Consider the following 20,445-nt stretch of genomic DNA (forward strand, 5'->3'; position numbering starts at 1 on the left):
AGATACTAAAGTTTTTCAGCTGACACACTTTAGAGTATTGATCGTCAAAATAATGATATAAAATTCTAAGCAAGGAATTATATGCACCCAGTTGTGGATGGAAATTGGTCAAACTGATATGTGAGTACATTAATTTTAAGGTTGCTCAACCAGTGACGTTTGCTTTTTGATAATATTACCAGTGGGATCCAAGGGTGGGAATAAACTCATTCTGTTTACACCAAAAATATTGTTGTGCTTAAGCATTGCTCGTTTCGAGACTTTTAGAGCAGGTTTGAAAATCAAAGTCGTTCTGAATTGATCCGTGTGAAAAACATTGCGTGAGCCATGGACAAAGTTTAAATGCTTCATCATATGAAGATTATTCTCAGTATTGGCCCCTAAAAAGAAGTAGGTGGCAGAAATCGTGTCTATCAAACGTTAAGATCCGGTTGGCTCTGTAGAACAATTAGCAGTGATAGATTGACTGTCTTGGGATAAGTAACAACAATATTGAAGATTTTTTTGTACTTGATCTCTAACAGGGTTGACCTCTGCAAGACACAAAGAGTTTAGCAAAATGACGCAGAGATTTGCCCATAAACCTGACAAAAATGCTGAAAAAACACATCAAGAAGACATCAGCTGCGAGATTTAGTCGAAAACATCAAAACCGAACTGGACTTTTGGCGATAAATGATCTTAAATTACTACCATTACTTTCGTTGATAGAGACGCAATAGTATCTAAAAGGGGAAAGAAAACCATGTTGAGTTAGAGAACATACGAGGCTTCACAGTCATGTGGCCTTTTCAAACACGACTTTAAAGCATCTACCTGCAAAGAATAACTTCTTCGAAGGCCACTAATTTCATGAAAGCAACGGCGGCAATTTTTGTTTTATTTCAAGTTTGATGTGCAGTAAAAGATCCTTTAAACTTTTCTTCAAATACAAAAGGGCTTAAGTTTTAAGTGCAATTTTCGTAAATGCAACACAATGTTTTGCCTTACCTGTCTGTGAACAAGGCTACATAAATACGGGATTAATTTTGGACAATGTTAATTTCTTGGTAGGTGCCACTACAACGACATGTCGTAATTGATCATGGGTAAAATTTTGTATCTACTATTTGGGGGGGGGTGAGACTATTTGGGGGGTGAGAGTTCGAATTAGGGCTGTGGTCAAATAATAACGTTAGTGCAAGGAGAGGGGTCTAAAGATAAGAAAAGAGAGGTTCTTCAACCAGCTTTTGGTAAGACCAGCCTGTCATTTTTGCAACAACGAATATTGCAATAGCATTCATAAGAAAAATACTAATCCACCATTTAAAATAAAATAATCGTTGACGTTTGCTCTGCCACTTACATGCTTTGTATTGTATCCTCTTTAGCTTGCTTTTCTTTAACCTTCATGTCAATCTTTGTTTGTACCGTAGACTGCAGGTGCATCCTATTTTGTTCCTCTCTCAACCTTCCTAGAGTTTGATCCACCCCTTTCTTCTCACTAGCTAATGATTTGATATCATCATTAAACTGATTTGTACTGACTTGTCCTTGCAGGTCGTTAAGCTCCTTCTCAGATTTTCTGATATCTCGCTCGATGCTTTGCAAGCGGTTCGCTGAGGCGGCCACAACTCCGAGCTCCTGGTTTATCTCTCGTATTGTTTGCTTGTTCTGTTCCTGCAGAATGAAAACAAATGTTGAGCACCCAACAAACGTCCTTTTGCGTACACAACAACTGAGTGTTGCAGCAGGATTTATTCTGTTGACATTAATCTATTCACTAAAGCTTACATCGTTAGGATGATTGGTCCTCTTTCAACATTAGTCGTACTAAATCAAAAACCAAAATGCCTTCAGTCTATAAATGTATGTCTTAAAAAGCATAAGGAAAAACATTAAGTAAAATGTTTTCATTAATCGCCAGAGAGGGTGCAAGTTTGATTTCACGATAATTTGCTTGTGAGCTTTCATCTTTTTCGTCGTTCAAACTGAGACATTTGCTTTGATTTTGAAAAAGTAAAACAATTTATACCCGATACAGCTAAAAACATGTCAAACAGGCCGAAACTCAACGAGAGGCAAAAGTATTTAAATTAATTTGCTCTAATGAATAATGTCAGCATCTTTCCGTTTGGACGGTAAGAATCTATATTCCAGAAGCTCGGTGAGTAACTGCTTATAACAGGCATCTCCCCATAACTGAAAATTAAAAACAACAAACAATTTGCTCTTCTCTCGAAATTTTTTTCTGCACTCAATGGCTGGTGCAAGCAATTTCTACAAAACGGACATCTCCACGCAATACACATAAAACCTGGTCCGAAAGTTGTTCGAGCATTTCACCTTATTCAAACCACTGTATGTAGAAGTTTACATAGAGTATGGAAAAACAGGAGCACGGATTTCATCGAACGAGGCATCAGGAATATTGAGTCATCTAGCTACTGTTGGACGCTAAATTTTTAATCTGATGTAAAAATAGCAAGGATGACTACTATTAGTAAATACACATACATTCAATGGCTGATACAAACCATAGTATTCCTTTTGTGCTTGATTGTTGATTCGTAGTCATGATATGATTTCGTCACTCTGTTCATTCCAGTAGAAATTTCTTCAAGTTGTTTTATAAAAACATTCTGAAATGCAAGAAATGAATTGAAAGTCAACTGAAATAAGATCTTTAGAGTTGGCTAACTGATATAGGAACAGCTTACGATAAGTCATAGGAATATTTGAAATATTTGAGAAATTAAAAAAAATTATTTTAAAAACCAGCAAAAAGATGACACGAAACGCATATCGTGGAACTTAATATAAGCTATTATATCCAATATATCAAATGAAATTTGTAGATCTTTGTTACGTTGACATTCCTAGTTAACTGAAATGGATAGTTCAGTGATTTTATCTGTTAGAATGCACATAAGTAAATTCAACCGAACAGTTGGGTATGGCTTGCAACCTGCATTTTAAAACCTACACCACCTGAATTTCAGAAGATGTTAGCAAGCATACGGAACAGTAAAAGCTTTGCTGATCATTTGCCCTCAACACTGAATGCTATGATTTGGTATCAGCCGTTGTTTGCATCCTTTCTACTTAATCAAGAACATGAGCACTTCCGCATTATATCTGAGAAATGTCCTTTCTAAGAAGCATTCTCCAATGTACGGAGAAAATAAGATCTGTGACTACCCGTGGAGGAACATAAGAAACATAGGAGAGCCAGTTGTCTGTAGGGGAATTAAAATACTGGCAAAGTAATTCTGCACCCTAATTTCTAATCAATGTTTGCTTTGAGGGCAACTAACCTTGGTTTTCTCTGCCTCATCCACAATTTGGCGATAATGCATTTTCAGATTTGATAAAAAGTTATCGACATCCTCTGAGCTATAAGGGGTATCTGGCAATTCTGCAAATTAATTAAAGCATTGAACATGAATCATGTTTATCATAGATTTTTTTAATGAATCAGCCAATTTTTAAGAGTAAAACTATTATTTGATTAATTCTCACATTACAAACAAAACATTGAAACTTTCATTTCCATTTTAGATTTTGAACAAAATAACCCACGTTAGCGTTTTCGAAATTGAATCGTTCTTCCCAAGAGCAACTAGTTCTTCTTATTTTAGGGCATTTTACCTTCTGAAATAAAAAAGCCAAAAACTAGAATTAAACATGGTTCTGTTATAAAACAAGCCATATGGCTGTGTTGGAGTAAACTGCAGCGCTCATAGAGCTTGTTTATATCCGCTGGGGAAGTAGGGATTTAATCATATTTCACAACTCCTTTCCCCTTCTCCAAGAATGCGTCATATTCCCTTCAGGTTCTTATGTGCCTTCTTCAGCGAATTCCCTTCAAAATTTAGGAAATCCGCAAAACGTGGTATTGAAGGAAACTTATATAAGTTACACGCATACACATCTTTTTTGCTCTTTGTCAAAATATTCATTGGCCAGAAAACGAAGATCAACAACATATGCAGAGGATTAGCTGGAAACTGTCAACTGATCCATCTGCGACAGATCATTTCCGATACAATTTGACGTGGGCGAAATAACTTCTTCTCGGTGCGTAATTTGGATAAATCCGTAAAAGTCGTTCATTTTTATTGTCTCCAAATCTAAAGCCTTCAATCAAGTAGATATCTTAAGACCTAATAAGTGGTTCGCTGTCGTCACATTGACTCTGGTGGTATCAACAGCGAATTTGATCGTAACACCTGCAACTCAAAACCACTCTGTTTTATACACCAAATAGCGTGTACAGCTCTGCCTTGAAGGCATCGAGCACTTTATAACGAGACGGTAAACAGCAGCTTGCATTACCTGAGAGACTATATTGTTCAATCATCTTTGAAATTAGCTCATCTCGTGATGTAATCTTTATCTCGTGTGACTGTATTACAGAGATAAAACACAAGGATCAAAACTGTGGTATTGGATGTTCCAGGAATTGTATAGAAAAAAATTTCAAACAAATACTTATTGTGCAAAGCTTCTCTGTGATTACAAATGCAACTCTTGAAGCAAGCAGCAAAAAAATTAAAAATGCCATAAAAGTTCTTGGAATAAAAGAATCTTTCTGTGCTACATGAGAACAAATTTAACAAGAATACTTATCTGGAAATCATTTTCTGTTTATCCATGAAAATCATCATGTACCAGAGATTAACACTTTCATATTGGAAAGTTCTCAAGTAAACCAAAATCAGACACGAAAGAGAGTTGCAACGAAGAAAATCTAGAATACCTCGGCTTCCTGGGCAAGTTTGCCTTGTTTAGTGAGAAGTTCTGCTCTTCTTCCACTCAGCTCCTGGATCGCTTGACTACACCTGTTCACTTTTGCTTCAATCTAAACCCAAAAGCAAAAAGGGGATCGTTCAGATTTCGTCTTAGAAATGTTAGTCCAAAAATTCTGATTTCTAAAGGATAACAGAAAGAAAGTAAAGTTCTATTACCAAGGTTTGAGTCTACCAGATACTTACAACAAACCGTTTTTATCTTGGTCTTCAATTTGCTATCTGGCCATAACCACAGTCAATTAGAAAGATTTAAAGAAGATAATTTGGATACGAATGAAATTTTTCTAAATCTGGCAAATGTAGCTATTACATTGGAGGTTCAGTAATATCAACATTTCTGATGTTGTTTAAAAACATCAAGGTAACACTGAAAAGTTTTGGAGGAATACAAAATTTCACGAAACAAACATCTTTTAACGATTTTAACGATTACAAAACAAAAAGACGAACCTGGTGAATTTTGACTTCTTCTCGTGATATTTCTTCTCTGAATCTATCACTTATTTGCACAAGATCATCATAAGAACCTACAAAAAGCAAAGATCTGTTTAAAAAGTACCTCTTTTGGTATTGATTAAGCCAAAATACAGAGGATGAGGTATCGTTTAAGATTCAGAAAATGGGACAGGGCAAGCAAAGAAGGTACACTCTGCCTCTCTCGTCTTGTTCACGTCTTTAAAAATTTGGAAAGGCCTTTCTCTTGTGGACATCATTGTCATGTAAACATAAAAGCTTTTAATGAATGCTGATAGTTTTTCGTTGTTAGTTCTTCCCAAGTCAATCTGGTTCTGGGTCATGCTTCAAATAGGACCGCCCAAATGCGATTTCAGAATGTATTATTTTACAATGTACTACAATTAATGCAAATATTTTCGAAATTAATCGAGCTGAGCGTAAAAAGTTGAATGGATAAGTGGGAGAAGAAAAAATCTTTTAACTATAATATTACTGTTGGCTTTCTGATCTGCCATAACTTCAAATGTGCTTAAGTCTCAAATCAAGCATGGCCTTAATCAACCTTCACTTAAGTACGTCATATGTAAAACCTTAGGATATGGCTTCAATAAAGCAAACATTTTACCTTAATGGAAAGCTTGAATGGAATCTGAAGTTAGGTTTGTTCTATTAAAAATATTGTATGCCGATGATGTTGATGCTTATTGCGTGTTTTAAGCAAGATGCAGAATGACCTAGCAGCTTTTTATGTCCAAAAAATACTTTCACGGTAATACATGCGGATTCTTAAGATTGCTAAATGTCTGCACCTGTGAATTTGTCCGCTATCCTTTCCTCCAACTCTTTCCCGTTCTTCTGAATAAGCTCAAATGTTGACTCCTTGTTTCCTGGAAAAGATTCTGGCCATGAGAAAACATTAACTTGCTAAAGACTATCACCAAAAAACAATGTCATGAGATCCGATCTTAGGATGCTTTAAAAAATCGTTTCTGATAAACAAAACTCAGCAAAAACAGTTGCTTTTGTAGCAGCAGTTCTTGAGAAAATTGCGCATTGTGGCGTTTGATTCGCTTGTCATCACTAGGCATTTTAAGCAGATTTTTTCATTGCACGGTTACCAGGGCCGCCTAGAGCCACGCCAGGCCAGGGGCAGGACCATGGCTTGGAACCCTTCCTACCAAAAGCACTTAAACTAAAATGCGTTTAACATACAATCTATTTTTAATTCATATTCGTAAAGCAATGCTAAATTTTCTCACTACATACACGATTTGTAATTACCATATTATTAAGGGTCATATTTTAAATTGAGAAAGTAAAGCGGGCCCATTTTTGCTTACGGACCCCGGTGACCCCGTTGCCCAATCCTTTCAATGGGCCTACCCATCACAACTTCAATTGGCAACAACAAATTAAATATACATTTAATGCTAATCCCTGGAAGTAAGTTAGTTACTTTCATGATAAAAAAACGTCACTTTTTATTTGTGTCAGTGGGTTTATACTAATAACAGCAACATACTCATAAATAATTAACAATCTTGAACATTTATAAAATAAAAATAAAAGAAAGCCTTAAGCACTAACAGCCAAATAAAGACACTACGAACCAATTTCCTTCTCGATTCGAATCACTTCAGTCTCCACACTTTCTATCTCTGCAAGTTTTTCCTACATGAGATAAACTCAATATAAGATATATTATCCAACAAGAGATATGTTCTCCTACAAACAACCATGGTCATGGTTTTGTATATTTAGTCAAAGTTTTTGTTTTTATTGATTTAGAGCCGTATCTAAATAGGAGATTTAGGTAAAAATAATTTAAAATTCAAGTTGGAACAAAGATTGAAACCGTAGTCTAACGAAGATGTTTTTTCTTCTCAGAAACACAAAGTGCAAAGGTCGATTAAAGTTGATTGACTAAAAGAACAAGGATTTCATGACGACAGCCCAAAGTGCGGTATTTGAATTCCAGTTCTGTTTCAATCGTCGGTTCAAGATAACTCTTCTGATCAAAAGTGGGGTAGTTAATGGGAAAGGAACAAATGGGACAAAATTGAAACAAAATACCATTAAATAATTGGCGGATGAGCTTACAGGAGAGCCATGTGATAAAAAATACCAGCACTATTCGATGGAAATGCCCTCTGGCCAACTACTAGAATATTAGCGGATAATATAATTGAAAGGAGGATGTTAAGATACTGTCTCGGAATAACTCTTGAAAAACATAGTAGATATGAGGACAGTTTGGAGTTATGTCATACCTATCAAAGATCTGCTAAGAAAGGGGAGATATGAATTTCATTAGCATTTTGTGTGTCGCCATGACCTTTACAAATTAGGCAGAAAGACATTCAGTTAAGTGGCATATAAATACAATGATTACAGCGATTTAAAGGTTACTTGGGCTAATGGCTGCGAAAAAATAGTTTTTCTTGGAACCTATCAAATAAGGGAAATTTTTCTACCAGATAAAAGCATTGCATTGAATAAACTGCGCTCCTTATTATCCTTCTCAAAAGCTCCTAGATTCTGCTTGTCAGTATTTAATTTCAGTAAGACTTATCCTACATCTTATAAAAAAGCCCTCAATGATGGAGAAATTAGAGAAATTGTCAGATGAACGTTTTGTAGATGCTTCTTGGCACTAAACAAAGATATAACAACAAAATTCTTCATTTACCAGAAATCCTACATATGAGTATCTCTATAATATAAGTACTGTGTTTTTAACAGTCTATTTCATTTTTGTGCTTAATTATATTGTCATTGTTTGGATAAGTTATCACATGCAACTTAGAAATTTTATTGCGCTTTTCTTTACCTCCTTATTCTACAGTGGTATTGCACGGTTAACAAAATTAGGCCTTTTAAGAAAGTGAGCTAAAATTTAAGCGGTACTATCTAAATATCATCTGCGTACACAGAATTGTCTGTTGCAATTCAAACAAAACCGGATCCGTAAAAATCAGAGCGGACAGAATTATACTGCAACAAGATCGTAAAGGCATTCGACAGATAAAAAAGTCGATTAAGACATCTGCCAATCAAAATTAGACAATAAATGAACGTGTGAGTGGCTACACACTCACTGATTGGTCAATTTTAAATTGAAAGATGGCTTAAGCCCTTTTAGTATCTGTTGATTTCCTTTAAAATGTAACTTCATACCTCCATGGGTGCCATTTCCTTCTCCTTCTTTTTTATTTCATCATAAATAACCTCCATTTTTGTTTGTTTTTCAATCAGATCGATTCGTAGCTGGAAAATACAAATTACAAACAGTTATCATTTACTTTAACAGTAAAACTAATAAAAAGACTATTGTGCTTCTCCAAAATATACATTGGCTTTCTTACTTTCTGATTTCTAACACCATTTTGATGCGCTCACTACCTCAAAATTTTCTGAAAGTTCTATCAAATTTATGCTTTGTGCTTATTTTGCAACAAATCAAAAAGGATTCAGATTGAAAAAAGCTCAACAAAAGCATGCCATAGAAATCTGGTTGGATATAAACGTCGCACTTCTGCGGCGCAGTTTCACCATCAATAGCGCCCAGAATTATTTCTTCCTCGTCTTCTACATTATCAACCTCAACTTCAAGGTAGCAGGGAAGCTTGTCAGAACCTGGTAAGACAATGTAAGCCTCCCTTGTTTATAAGCCACCCTTGTTTATAAGCCACCCTTGTTTATAAGCCTCCCTTGTTTATAAGCCACCCTTGATTATAGGCCGCAGCAAAACGTGCCAAAAAATGTAAATGCCGGACTGGAAACAAATCAATACGATTTGAAGAATGTCACGGTTAAAACAAAGTCACGCTTAGTTCACGTGGTGCTACTAATAACGACAGGCTTAAATAGCGCTTTACATTTGGGTATGATTTGATTCAAATTCAATTCATACTTCGTGCTAATCTCGAACTTAGCTGATCCTTATAAATTTTGAGACATGATATTTAATTTGACAGGATTTAAACCTCAGATAAAGGCTGCGAGTGCATAAGCAAAGCATGTTTCGATGAAAAATCTACGGGTCAAGAAATACCTGCTCAGCTTCAACCTTCCTCTCTTTCAAGAAATTCAATTCTATCTGACATTCTTTGACAATATGAGTCTGGATAAAACAGAAATAGTTTATTATAAGTTGAGTTATGACATAATACTGTGTTTTGGTTATCAAAAATGCATCATAAAACGCCTTGCTACCATATCAGCATCTCAGAACTGTCTATGGCTGTTGAAAAACAGCAAGCACATTGTGCAATTACAAAGCAAAATTTCTGCACATAGAACAGTTAGTATACACCTGATATTAAGCATGAATAGCCCAATATTGCCTTGGTATCAGGAAGCTTGTTGCGATATTGGAAACTGATTTATAGCGGAACAAAATAAGTAACAACATTAACGGATTTGGTTTCTGCAAGCAGCATGGAGCAGTTCAAGGATTTTTCAACAGGCAGCAACAGGAGGCTTTCAACAGAATCAACACCAGAACGAGTATACTGAATACCAGAGCGAGCGAATGAATAAATAGCATTACGCAGATTGAAACGAGCAGATGCAGACGTCAAGATCCAAAATCTCAGTTTTAGACGCAAACGCTACTCAAATGCCATTAAGTTCTGTCAAAACGGAGCTTTAGACGTAATCAAATATTACGATTCTTGATAAATCTTTACTTTAAAGTGCTTGAAAGATAAATGAGATAAAAGACATTTGAATGAAAGATAAAAGACATTTGAATGAAACTCAGATTGGTGAAAAGTAAAATGTATCTTTTGAGCTTTTAAGTTATTTTATGACCTTACAAGTACTATAGAAGTCAAAGTAAAATCCAAGCCCGGACGCTATAAACACACTTACTTGATCTCTTCTCAATGCCCGAATATTTTCTAATGCTTTTATGTACCTAAAATACAATGTCATCTTTTAAAAAACTCACATAGAAAAAATAATTGCAAGGTCGGTGTATGTCTGCGAGGGGTGTATGAAAATGGTCTCTTTTTTAGCTAGTAGATGCCTAGGAATTTCCTTAAATGGCAACTAAACGTAGTGCAAAATGCTAAAAGTTGATAAAAGGACAAGAGAAGAAAATAATGGGAGATATAGTCTGTTGACTGAACACAAAAGAACTTCCACATAATTAAAATTTTGTGGTATTCAGAGTTTCTGTCTATCATTGAAAGGTGTCCAATGTACAAATGTACAGGGCATACCTTTCAAAACATAGACGGTGGGAACTCAGAAGGACGAAGCTTAAAAAAGTCACGCTTACTCTTCACTATTGTTAGGAGCAGTCTACTGCAGAACGCCTTTGATTTACACTGCGTAACAAAAACTTTAAAAGCAAGCAAGACGTTCCCTTTATAGTCTCGTTTTCTGAATTTATTCTACTTTTCCAAACACAAGCTTCAGGTTTCGTCCCGACTAAGATCCTATCAACACTGAAGAAGATCTTACTTTCGAGAAACAATACACCAATACATCCTTAAAAAAAGCAAAAGCTGGGTTTTTATTCCATTGAATTTATTGTTATAAGCCTGGGTCCGACGAACGATTCAAATGACATAATATTTCTTGTTGAAAGAACTCTAATACGCTATTTTAGAAAGTTATGTTCTGCATACATTGCCAAAAGTCTTGGTACACTAACGTAAGTGTCCAAGGGCAAATTCAGCCATTCCCTTTCCCCTATTGAACAATGTTGGTTTACTGCAAAACAACCTAGGGGATTAGGAAGAATGTTTTTTTCTGCGATTTTTGGATATTTTTCTAAATCATCAACATTGTTTAAGGGGGAAGGGGTGCAGAAATAGGGGTATCCGGGAAAAGAATTGAAAATTATAAAAACACAACTCAAATTTCTGGGTGTTCCACGTACTTTGGGCAATGATTGTGATTCATGTACTACATTTTTTAATCCAACTTAATTTAAAAATAAACGGCTATGCAATTCTTAACAGCGACAAGAAGCTATCAATGTATAGATTTCTAAATATCAAATGTATTGTCATTGACGTCAAAGAAGAAAACCAAGCAATAAACTGCACGAGTTTTGTTTGAGCTGACGTGTTTTATTTGAGTTCACATCACGACGTTCATTTAGCATTCGTGGTGGTGAAAGAAAGCAGCTAATAAGCAGCTGCCGTTTTCCAAGCAGGTTTCGTCAGCAAACAAGAAAATTCCTACAAAAATCACCTCGTAGCTGCAAACAGATCGTCGAATTTCTGTTTCAGAATTTTCCCTTCACTCAGTGGCCTTAAAAAGAAAATATAGTTTCATTTTGAAAAAACAATGAAAAGGTTAGAAGCTCGTATAAATAACATAAAAGCTCTTGTGAATAACAAATACAAAGATTAAAGAAAGGTTTTTACCAATTGGCGTCTTCTTGGTGGCAGAAGATCACATTCTCAAGCACTGCCTTTGAAACGCCCAGTCGTGTAACCATCTGTAAGAAATGTTTCAACAATGTTCATGCTTTCAAACTAACTACTTTAAGGGAAAAAAATTTTGCCGGAAGAGAGTTTAGCAAATTGAGAGAAGTGCGAAATTTTTTGTAATGAACATGATACAGGATCATAAATAAAATGCAGTACAAGAGAGATTGTGGGCTCATACCTCACGATTCATATCAGCGCATCTACTTGTAAGACTCTGCTTCTGTGAAATGAGAAACGCTTTCACTTAAGACATAGAAACACACTACATTACAGCGGGCAGCTTATTCATGACCTGTCTATGGCATTTATATGTTGTAACTTGAACTGATTTTGAAGACTCTAAACTCTGCCTTTTATTTTATAGAACAACTCCCTCCCCCTCTAGGGGGCAGTAAAACATAAGCACAGAGTTCAAACAAATTTCTACAGTCACTTCCGTTCTTGTTTGGAATCCGGTCAATTTATTCCTTTCTTACTGGCCACAAACATTTTTGCGAATTTAACAGCTAATTAGCTATTGTGGTCTTTATTTTTAATTTTTATTATGTCAACCTTCTAGACACCAAGCTCATAGTTAAATATTTTTACAGCGTTTACTTTATCCTAACCATGATATCTTACCTAATCTACCAGCAAGGCTAAATAAAGATCTGAATACGTTATAACCTATTCAGTAGTAAATGTTAAAGTTGTAATTTTCCTGTTTCAGCCTTAAACCCTAGACAATAAATCTTCAATGCGTCTGTATTTTGTACGCCATACACGTAAAAAGAGTGTACCAGTCTAACAGAGGAGAAAACTTTGTTGAAATCAAGGTAAATCCCAATATAACTAACCCAGGTTTGTTCCGACAAAAAAGGGACGTCTCTCTGATCTATGGTTACTATTGCTCTCTGGGGTAAGCTTTAGCCCCCTCCCCCCGTACAAAAGTACAAAAAGACACGACAAATTTCAAGCTTCTCTCCTCCCCATGTCTCAAAATAAATAAACATAAATATATTAAGTATCACTTTTTACCAATTCGTTAAAAGGAGAGCATTTAAAGAAAAATTCCACAGATATTTTGAGAACAGAAATATCTTCTTCTCAAAAAGTAAATCTGAAGTTTATATATAGTTTATATTTTGCTAATGAACCCAATCAGAAAAAGAGAAAGAGCCCTCGAACATTGACTTACATTATAAAGACAGGGATGTCGAAGAAAAAAAAGCAGTTAATATGAAAAACAATACCTCGCCATTAAGTGTTCTTGTTATCACGCTTTCTAACGACTTTGTTTCAACTTTCTTAACCTGTAAACAGATAAACATAGAATACTAGCCAGGAATGAAAAGGAAAAAGGGAGCAAACGAGCACTCAGGGCTTTTCGTTTGACACGAGCGATCAATCGCGATCGCGTTAGCACTCACGCAAACCCAACCACGCGAGCGTTTAATTGCTCGCGCAAAACGGTAAATTGTGAGGAATAAATGTCTCATCAATTAACACATTTCTAGTCATCTTTTGTGACCCAGGCAAGTGACATAGACAATACAAAGCCGGTATATCAAAACACAGGAAATATAAGTAAGCTGACTAAACTACATCTCAACGAAAAATGCATTTGAAAATCAATTCCACAGCGAATGTTTAGGAATACTTTGGGTACTAGAATTTGAACTACAATAGCACTTAAAACATTTTCCGGGCAGCCAGACTGTAAAGTATTTTTTCTGCGCGGGGAACGCCAGAACAATAATTTTGAAATTTGCGGATAGCGAACGTTTCCCGTGAAATCGTACGCGGAAGCAAAAGATTTCGAAGAGACCTTGAATTCTTTGTTTTTCTTGTTATCAGAAGTTACATGTTTAAATGGTGAAATATTCGCAGGGAACATGTCCAGATAAATAAATACTGTCCGCAGAATCTACGGCAGATTCTTAGCAACATTTTGCGATCATCCGGCAATAACGTCGATACGACCTTCATGATATACATAAAGTTTATAAACGAAGCACATTTATATTGGGTACTTATTCTTTCTTGGAGTGCATCAAAGGTCATCATAACAGTTTGCTTTCATTTGATGTTACTTCAAACCAAAGTGTACCTTCAAGATCATTGCTATCACTATCAAAGCGATTGCTCGCGCAAAAGAAATCATGCGAGCGATCGGCCACTCGCAGTGTGTTTTTTTTTACAAAAAGGCCTGAGTCCTGCTAGACGGAAATTCTTCCCATTATCGAAGGAAATTTTGATCCATACGAAATTATACATAATCTTTTGGAATACAAATTAAAAAAGTTATCGTTATGTTGAAGAACGTTAACTTCAAAGATGTGGTTTCATTCTCGGCAACATCACTGAACGGTTTCCTTGATATTTAAACTGTTTAACTGGGAGAAGACTTAAGAACTGTTGGTGGAAGCCTGTGATCAGCTGGAAATTGCATTTAAAAATCCGCAGTTTTTTGTGAAAGCAGGATTATTTATTAAGTGAGAAAGGCTTCCAAAGGTGTCTGGAAATTGCATTATAAGATATCCCGGCAATCGCTGTGTGCTTAGGAAAGACAAATCTTGATTTTCTCGAGGGAAAAAGTAAAAATTAAAGCCTTTGATTGCTACTCGCTGTCTAACAGATATAACTTGCTTTCATATGAGCGAATTTACTAATTTATTGCTCATACAAGGATCACAATTGCAATCGTAAAAAAACTAAGTACACATTCCCATAATCATGTGATTGATTTTCTTCTAAAACTTAAGAAGTCGTATTTTTTTTTAACAAACAGATCACTTTCTACCTTTTATTTAAGACTATGTGCATGCAGAAATGAGTGAATGAACGAGTGAAAGAAGGAATTAACGAGTGAGTGAATGAGTGAGTGAGTGAGTGATTGAGTAAGTAAGTGAGTGAGTGAGTGAGTGAGTGAGTAAGTGGGTGAGTGAGTGAGTAAGTGAGTGAGTGAGTGAATGAGTGAGTGAGTGAGTAAGTGAGTGAGTGAATGAGTGATTGAGTGAGTGAGCTAGTGAGTGAGCTAGTGAGTAAGTAAGTGAGTGAGTGAGTGCGTGAGTGAGTGAGTGAGTGAGTGAGTGAGTGAGTGAGTGAGTAAGTGGGTGAGTGAGTGAGTGATTGAGTGAGCTAGTGAGTGAGTAAGTGAGTGAGTGAGTGAGTGAGTGAGTGCGTGCGTGAGTGAGTGAGTGAGTGAGCGATTGAATGAGTGAGTGAGTGAATGAGTGAGTGAGAAAGCAAATGTATGTGTGAGTGATTCAGTGAGGTAACCACTGTTGTAAAATAGCTTATTAAAGACAACATTGTTTAATAGAAAAAGTTTCAAGTTGCTGATGGATTAATCAAATCTAAACCTATACTAAAAATCATACCTTTTGACTAGATACCATACTTCTAGCAATGGTGTAACGTGTCCCTGTTATATCAGTGAATCTCAACTTCACCTGGCCTTTTACTTCCTTTTCTCCGGCAATCTAAAAAATTTGAGTCAAAAATTTCACCAATGTTGATATGCTGAAGCTTTGCAATAACTATAGTGGAAGTGAAAAAATTATTCAAAAAGGATTGGCACCAAGATGCAGCTGTTGAGCTGAAACAATGCAGCTGTTCAGTCAGATCAACCATTTATGATTTCATAAATATAAAATGCAAAATCTTGACATTAAGACTTTAAAGGGGGTGATTTCAGCAATAAAAGAGCATTTTTTAAACTCCTTGAAAATACATATTTGACAAACCTAAAAAAAGGAGACTTTGATAGTGAAGAGGATGCTCACATCTATTACTAATGATATGCAAACTTGATCTAGAATGGTCTAGATTCAAGATTTGTTGAATCTTTCATATACAATGGAACCTCCATATAACGGACACCAGTGGGACCAATGTTATTGTCCGTTGTAGAGAGGTGTCCGCTTTATGGAGGTGTCATCTTTTTATAACTTTTGTTTTGGGACTCAAATATCTGTCCATTGTTTGGAGGTGTCCGTTGTATAGAGGTGTCCGTTGATGGAGGTTCCACTGTATAATTAAAGAAGCCAAAACACATAAACACAAAAACACATTTCTGTTGACAGCAGAAAAATCCCCTGTATCCTTATTTGCAAGACATGGAGAATCGTCTCATTGAAAAGTAAATGGTTGACTTATATACCAATCATTTTTTCTGGCACTTTTGGGGTGGTTTTCTTGGGGGATGGCAGCATAATATGGTGCAGCATTTACATAACAACGCTGAAGAGCAAGATAATGATGCCATTAGGCCGTATGCAACCCCAGGCTATAACTGAAATGCCTCCCTTTTCTTACATTTGGTTGAGAGAACTGTTAATCATTTTTTCAGTGGTTTTCCAGACTCAGAAGACTCCAAAATCATAATTTAAACCAAATCACTCATTCGATCGGTTAAAGGTTGTTCCTTTATGACTTTCACTCATTTTATGTTTTGCCGGTGAGTGCAGTTATTAGCTGAAAAATTAGGCTATCTTCATCGAATAAAGTTTATAATTCCGCATCTTAATAGAGTATACCTAACTTTATTTTTGAACTAATTTTGGCCACAAAATTTCACAGTTACTCGCCAGGCAGGAATCTAGCAATGAAAAGGTAGGTGGGCAACAGGGGCGAAGCCAAAAAGTCGGAGGGGTACCGTGTTGCTTTTTGCCGACAAAAAGGGTGTGCCTCACTCTTTTTGGGTGTGATCATAAGATAATAGTTTTACATGCTGCTTTTATGTGTTTCTGTTTCAATTTTATGTGTTTCTAGTTCTAAAATTTCAATTTGAAGCATTATTAGTGCCATACTTTGAAAGTTGAGCTGGACAAATTATGTGGCGATGAAAAAAGTATGGGGAAAGCGCCCTCTTTTAGCGACGCCCCTGGCGAGCAATGCCGAGCTCAGATCGGCTTGTCAATTGAGCGAAGCGAAGGAGCTCGCTGCTTGTTGTTTGAAGGCAAAGACTTAAGTAACGATATTGAAGAACCTTCAAAAATTTAATATCTTGCAATTCATAAAGAGTTTGATATTGATTTATCATCTTGCACCGGATAAAGAAATTTTGCATTGTAATGAATCTTTTGTAGAGTCTTTGAAGTCTTCCTTCACTGGCGATTAGAAACACAAACATCTGAATATAAGTCTCTTCTCTACTTCGCATTCAACAGAATAAATCCAAAAAATTTACTGTAAAAGCGGGAAGCCATAAAGAAAGGTGCAACAGAGCCAATCATATTTAAAAGATCATCAAACTGCAGCAACATCATTCGTTCGAAATGGAGAAAGTTCGAGTCTCGTTTTGCAACTTTGCGTCTTCGTTGGGAGCATCTACGTTGCTCAGTGCCGAAACAAGCATTCGACGCAGGCTGAAGCATAACAGCAGTTGGATCATCTCGATAAGCATTGCGTGGACCTGTGTGGACTTGTGCACAGTCGATATTGGTTTTCACCATGAATACACAAATGCCCCGACTTGTTGAGACCGACATTTTTCGACAGTGATGTAGGCTGACGCTGTTTTCTAAGTTTTTGGATGGGCACAGAGGGGCAAAAAAATTCTAATTGGGTAAGCAATGCCCCCCCCCTCCCCGTGCCCACCCTTGGCTTCGTGCCTGTTATTCGCTTTTTAACTCCTTTAAAATTGACAAACAAAGTTTCTTCGATAGCTTGTTACAATCTTTTCCCTCTTAGGAAATTCTTTCACCTGCTTGTTCTCCATGTTCTTCCAGTAAACGGTTTTTTATATAATTTGCAAATTCTATGGGCAGTAGCAGGCCTGGCCATAAGACTTTCAACAAGGGAGCAGTAAACAGCTCTCCAAGCAATTTCCAGGTGAATTATTTGACGGTTAATAAGAATAGAAGCAAAGGAAAATCGATTTCTAGGAGAGAAATGTTCTTTTCAAAGCAATTTAGGAGAGCAATCTGTAGCCCCCCTCCAGCATTTGAGGAGAGCCTGGAGGGGAGCAAGATCTATGGTCCTCCTCAAATGGCCGAGCCTGCAGTAGACTTTGTGTAGCTCCCTTGTTTTGCAATCTGAATGACCTGCCTTGCATAAAACTTTATGATCTTTAGCTCGGCTTCTTCCATATTTTGTGTTTTTACCATTGCTGAATTAAGGTTACGGCAAACGTTTCCTGGATGAAAATATCCATTTCTCGATTTCTTCATATTCTTATAGCTGAACTTTCAAGCACACAATGATACCACGTTTTAAACTAGCAGAAATTTTGAAAATGGAAACAATCCCATCTAAGCGAAAGTTTCAATGATTTCTTCATCAAAGTTTTTAGCTGAGGTCTGGAAATTTCTTCACCTGTTAAGGCGATTACCGTTGCTTTGCGGTTATGGTCGCTATCTCAGTTACAATCGCTTTGCACACCTGTGTGTGCCTGTGCTTATTTAAACAGGCTGTTTGGTCTTTAAGCTTCAAATGACTTGACCTGGATGACACTGTGGTTTACGAGTGTACCGTTCAAATGCCATCAGTAAAATCCCGTTTTCTCCGGACTTACCATTGGTCTACAAACAGGTATGAAAAAGCTATTTTGTACCCAAGGAACAAACCGAATGCTCAAAAATTTGCACACGGCCAAGACAGATGTTCGGTAAGTAAAGTTTGTCTCACATTTTTTGCATTTGCTCTGGTCCGTCTACAGCTGAGGGAGGGTTGAAAAATTGTTTACCAATTTTTGACAGGGTATAGTTTCAAGAGAAGGAGGAATTTGAAAAATCTGAGACACATTTTGGTAGCTTAGGATCTGCACTTTTCGCTGATATAAGTCAGATTTTGTTACATCAAATGCAAGGGTACAACCGTAACCTTAAAATGGCAAATCAATTAAAATAATTTTTCAACTTTTGAAAATAATTTTTCCAAGTAACTTCACTGAGAACAAAATTTGTTTGCTTCTTTTTTTTTGATACTATTGCTCTATTTTCCCACCAAAAATTAAAAATACTTTTTCACTTAAATGGCATAAGTAACAGAGTTAGGCCCATAATTCTATCTGACAGTACAAATACTTTTCACATGAACATATGAATGTATACAAAATTGCTAAATAACTGAAAGAATACAACAAAAATCTAGCAATAAATTCAACTGCACAGTGCTTCTTTTTGATGATTTCAAAAATTACCGGGTAAAAATAGCTGAGTATCATTCTAAATGGTATAAACTTGAAGAAAAAGAAGAGGCAAGATAAAAACAAACATGCATTACAAAGAGGTTGACTTTACAACTTTTATTTGGGAGTTAAAAGATTCGAATTTGCAGATACAAAGAAAAATTACCTTTGGGTCATGTATAAAAGCAGAATTCTTACATCCAGGTGGCATGTCACCAGTGGTTGCATATTTAAGGCACTCTATAACTGTCTGAAAATGATGGTATTATCATGTTGACGACAAAATCATTTTCTCTTAACGTTTCCTTAATCAATAGTTCAGGTCAAACATCAAGATTTCATTATAAGAATATAGAATATAACGTGAAAAGTTATGAAACTATTTAATATTTTATATGTTGAAATTTGAAATACTGAAGGACACATATACCGTAAATCCTTGATATTTTTGGATGGGGGTTTATGCGAGAGGGGGGCTTATACGAGAGGGGGCTTATAAAATTATTGTAGACATTAAGAAGACATAATTAAAAGACCTCGTTTATTTTAGTAGAAATTTCTCTATGAGCATTTAATTAATTACTACCAAAAGTATGAATTTGTTGTGGTAATTCAATAAAACACCATAGGCGACCTCAAATGGCAAAAATCATCAAATTGAGGGGTCCAATTTGAGAATTTATGGTAGCAGTGGGGGCTTTTTCAAGGGGGGGGGGGCTTATTGACAATTTGTAGTTCTAGGGTGGGGGCTTATTTGAATGGGGGGCTTTTTCAAGGGGGGGGGGCAATTCGAGGATTTACGGTAAATAGCTCAAATGAGCTTTGCAGCTAGTCGCCCTAAAGTGCTCTTGGAAATTACAAAACTTAATGCATGAGAGTACAGAATAAAAGAAAATACATTATTTTAAGTTGAATCAAAAACAGAAAGATTGACAAAAACAAAGAATAAAATACAATATAAATTAGAAAAAGAACAAAAAACAAGCCAAAGGGAAAATCAATTCAACTGTTTGGCTTACCGTTTTTCCACTGCCATTGGCTCCAACAAGTAAGGTTAAAGGTGCTTGGAATTCAATTATGCTGAATTCACTGGGGCTATAGCTGCGAACCCCACAGATTGCCATCTTTTCCAAAACAGCCATGATTGAACAATATTTTTTTACTAGAAAATAGAATGTGTGATGACTACATCAATTGAAGTTGTTGCATCATATTGAAACCATCCAATCGAAAATAAGAAACAAGCTTAGTGATGTGTCACACCATTTTAGCCTAACATCATGTTACATGATTTGTTTCTACAAGCCTGTTATAACATTCATTGTGAGTGTCTCCAAAAATTTTTGGTTTGATTCCAAGCCAAATCCTCATCCAGCTTTACAAAATTATTCTTTGGAACATGGAAAACTCCAAAGTTGAAAAATGCAAATTATTTCATGAAAATGAAGAGAAAACTCTTCCCAGAATGCCTTAGGACTTTGAAGGGAAGGGAGTGCTGTCTTTTTTCAAAAAAGACATCAAAATTTAAGCTATCTGTGAGCAATTGGTCCCAGGTAACTTGAAAATGAAATAAGTTTAAAATTCAAATAAAGAAATGATGCACTATTTAATCAGCCATACAGGTTAACCT

At 36.1% G+C, this 20,445-nt stretch overlaps 1 protein-coding gene across 1 annotated transcript in view; it reads right to left on the minus strand.

The window, feature by feature from the left end:
* The window catches only part of LOC135693732 (DNA repair protein RAD50.L), a 37,260-nt gene that overhangs the window by 15,089 nt on the left and 1,726 nt on the right, over positions 1-20,445 (minus strand). Inside the window, exons 2-19 of the mRNA XM_065212290.2 lie at positions 19,835-19,977; positions 18,982-19,065; positions 15,064-15,165; positions 12,934-12,993; positions 11,880-11,921; positions 11,636-11,709; positions 11,460-11,519; positions 10,125-10,170; positions 9,304-9,372; positions 8,427-8,516; positions 6,860-6,920; positions 6,059-6,136; positions 5,244-5,320; positions 4,742-4,843; positions 4,318-4,387; positions 3,297-3,397; positions 2,517-2,621; positions 1,346-1,659 (exon numbers count right to left, since the gene is read on the minus strand). Coding sequence (XP_065068362.2) covers positions 1,346-1,659; positions 2,517-2,621; positions 3,297-3,397; positions 4,318-4,387; positions 4,742-4,843; positions 5,244-5,320; positions 6,059-6,136; positions 6,860-6,920; positions 8,427-8,516; positions 9,304-9,372; positions 10,125-10,170; positions 11,460-11,519; positions 11,636-11,709; positions 11,880-11,921; positions 12,934-12,993; positions 15,064-15,165; positions 18,982-19,065; positions 19,835-19,957 — 1,658 coding nt within the window. The 5' untranslated portion in view covers positions 19,958-19,977. The remainder of the gene's footprint in view (positions 1-1,345; positions 1,660-2,516; positions 2,622-3,296; positions 3,398-4,317; positions 4,388-4,741; positions 4,844-5,243; positions 5,321-6,058; positions 6,137-6,859; positions 6,921-8,426; positions 8,517-9,303; positions 9,373-10,124; positions 10,171-11,459; positions 11,520-11,635; positions 11,710-11,879; positions 11,922-12,933; positions 12,994-15,063; positions 15,166-18,981; positions 19,066-19,834; positions 19,978-20,445) is intronic.

The sequence above is a fragment of the Rhopilema esculentum genome, chromosome 11, assembly GCF_057945365.1.
Source record: "Rhopilema esculentum isolate cy_ngs chromosome 11, ASM5794536v1, whole genome shotgun sequence".
NCBI lineage: Eukaryota > Metazoa > Cnidaria > Scyphozoa > Rhizostomeae > Rhizostomatidae > Rhopilema > Rhopilema esculentum.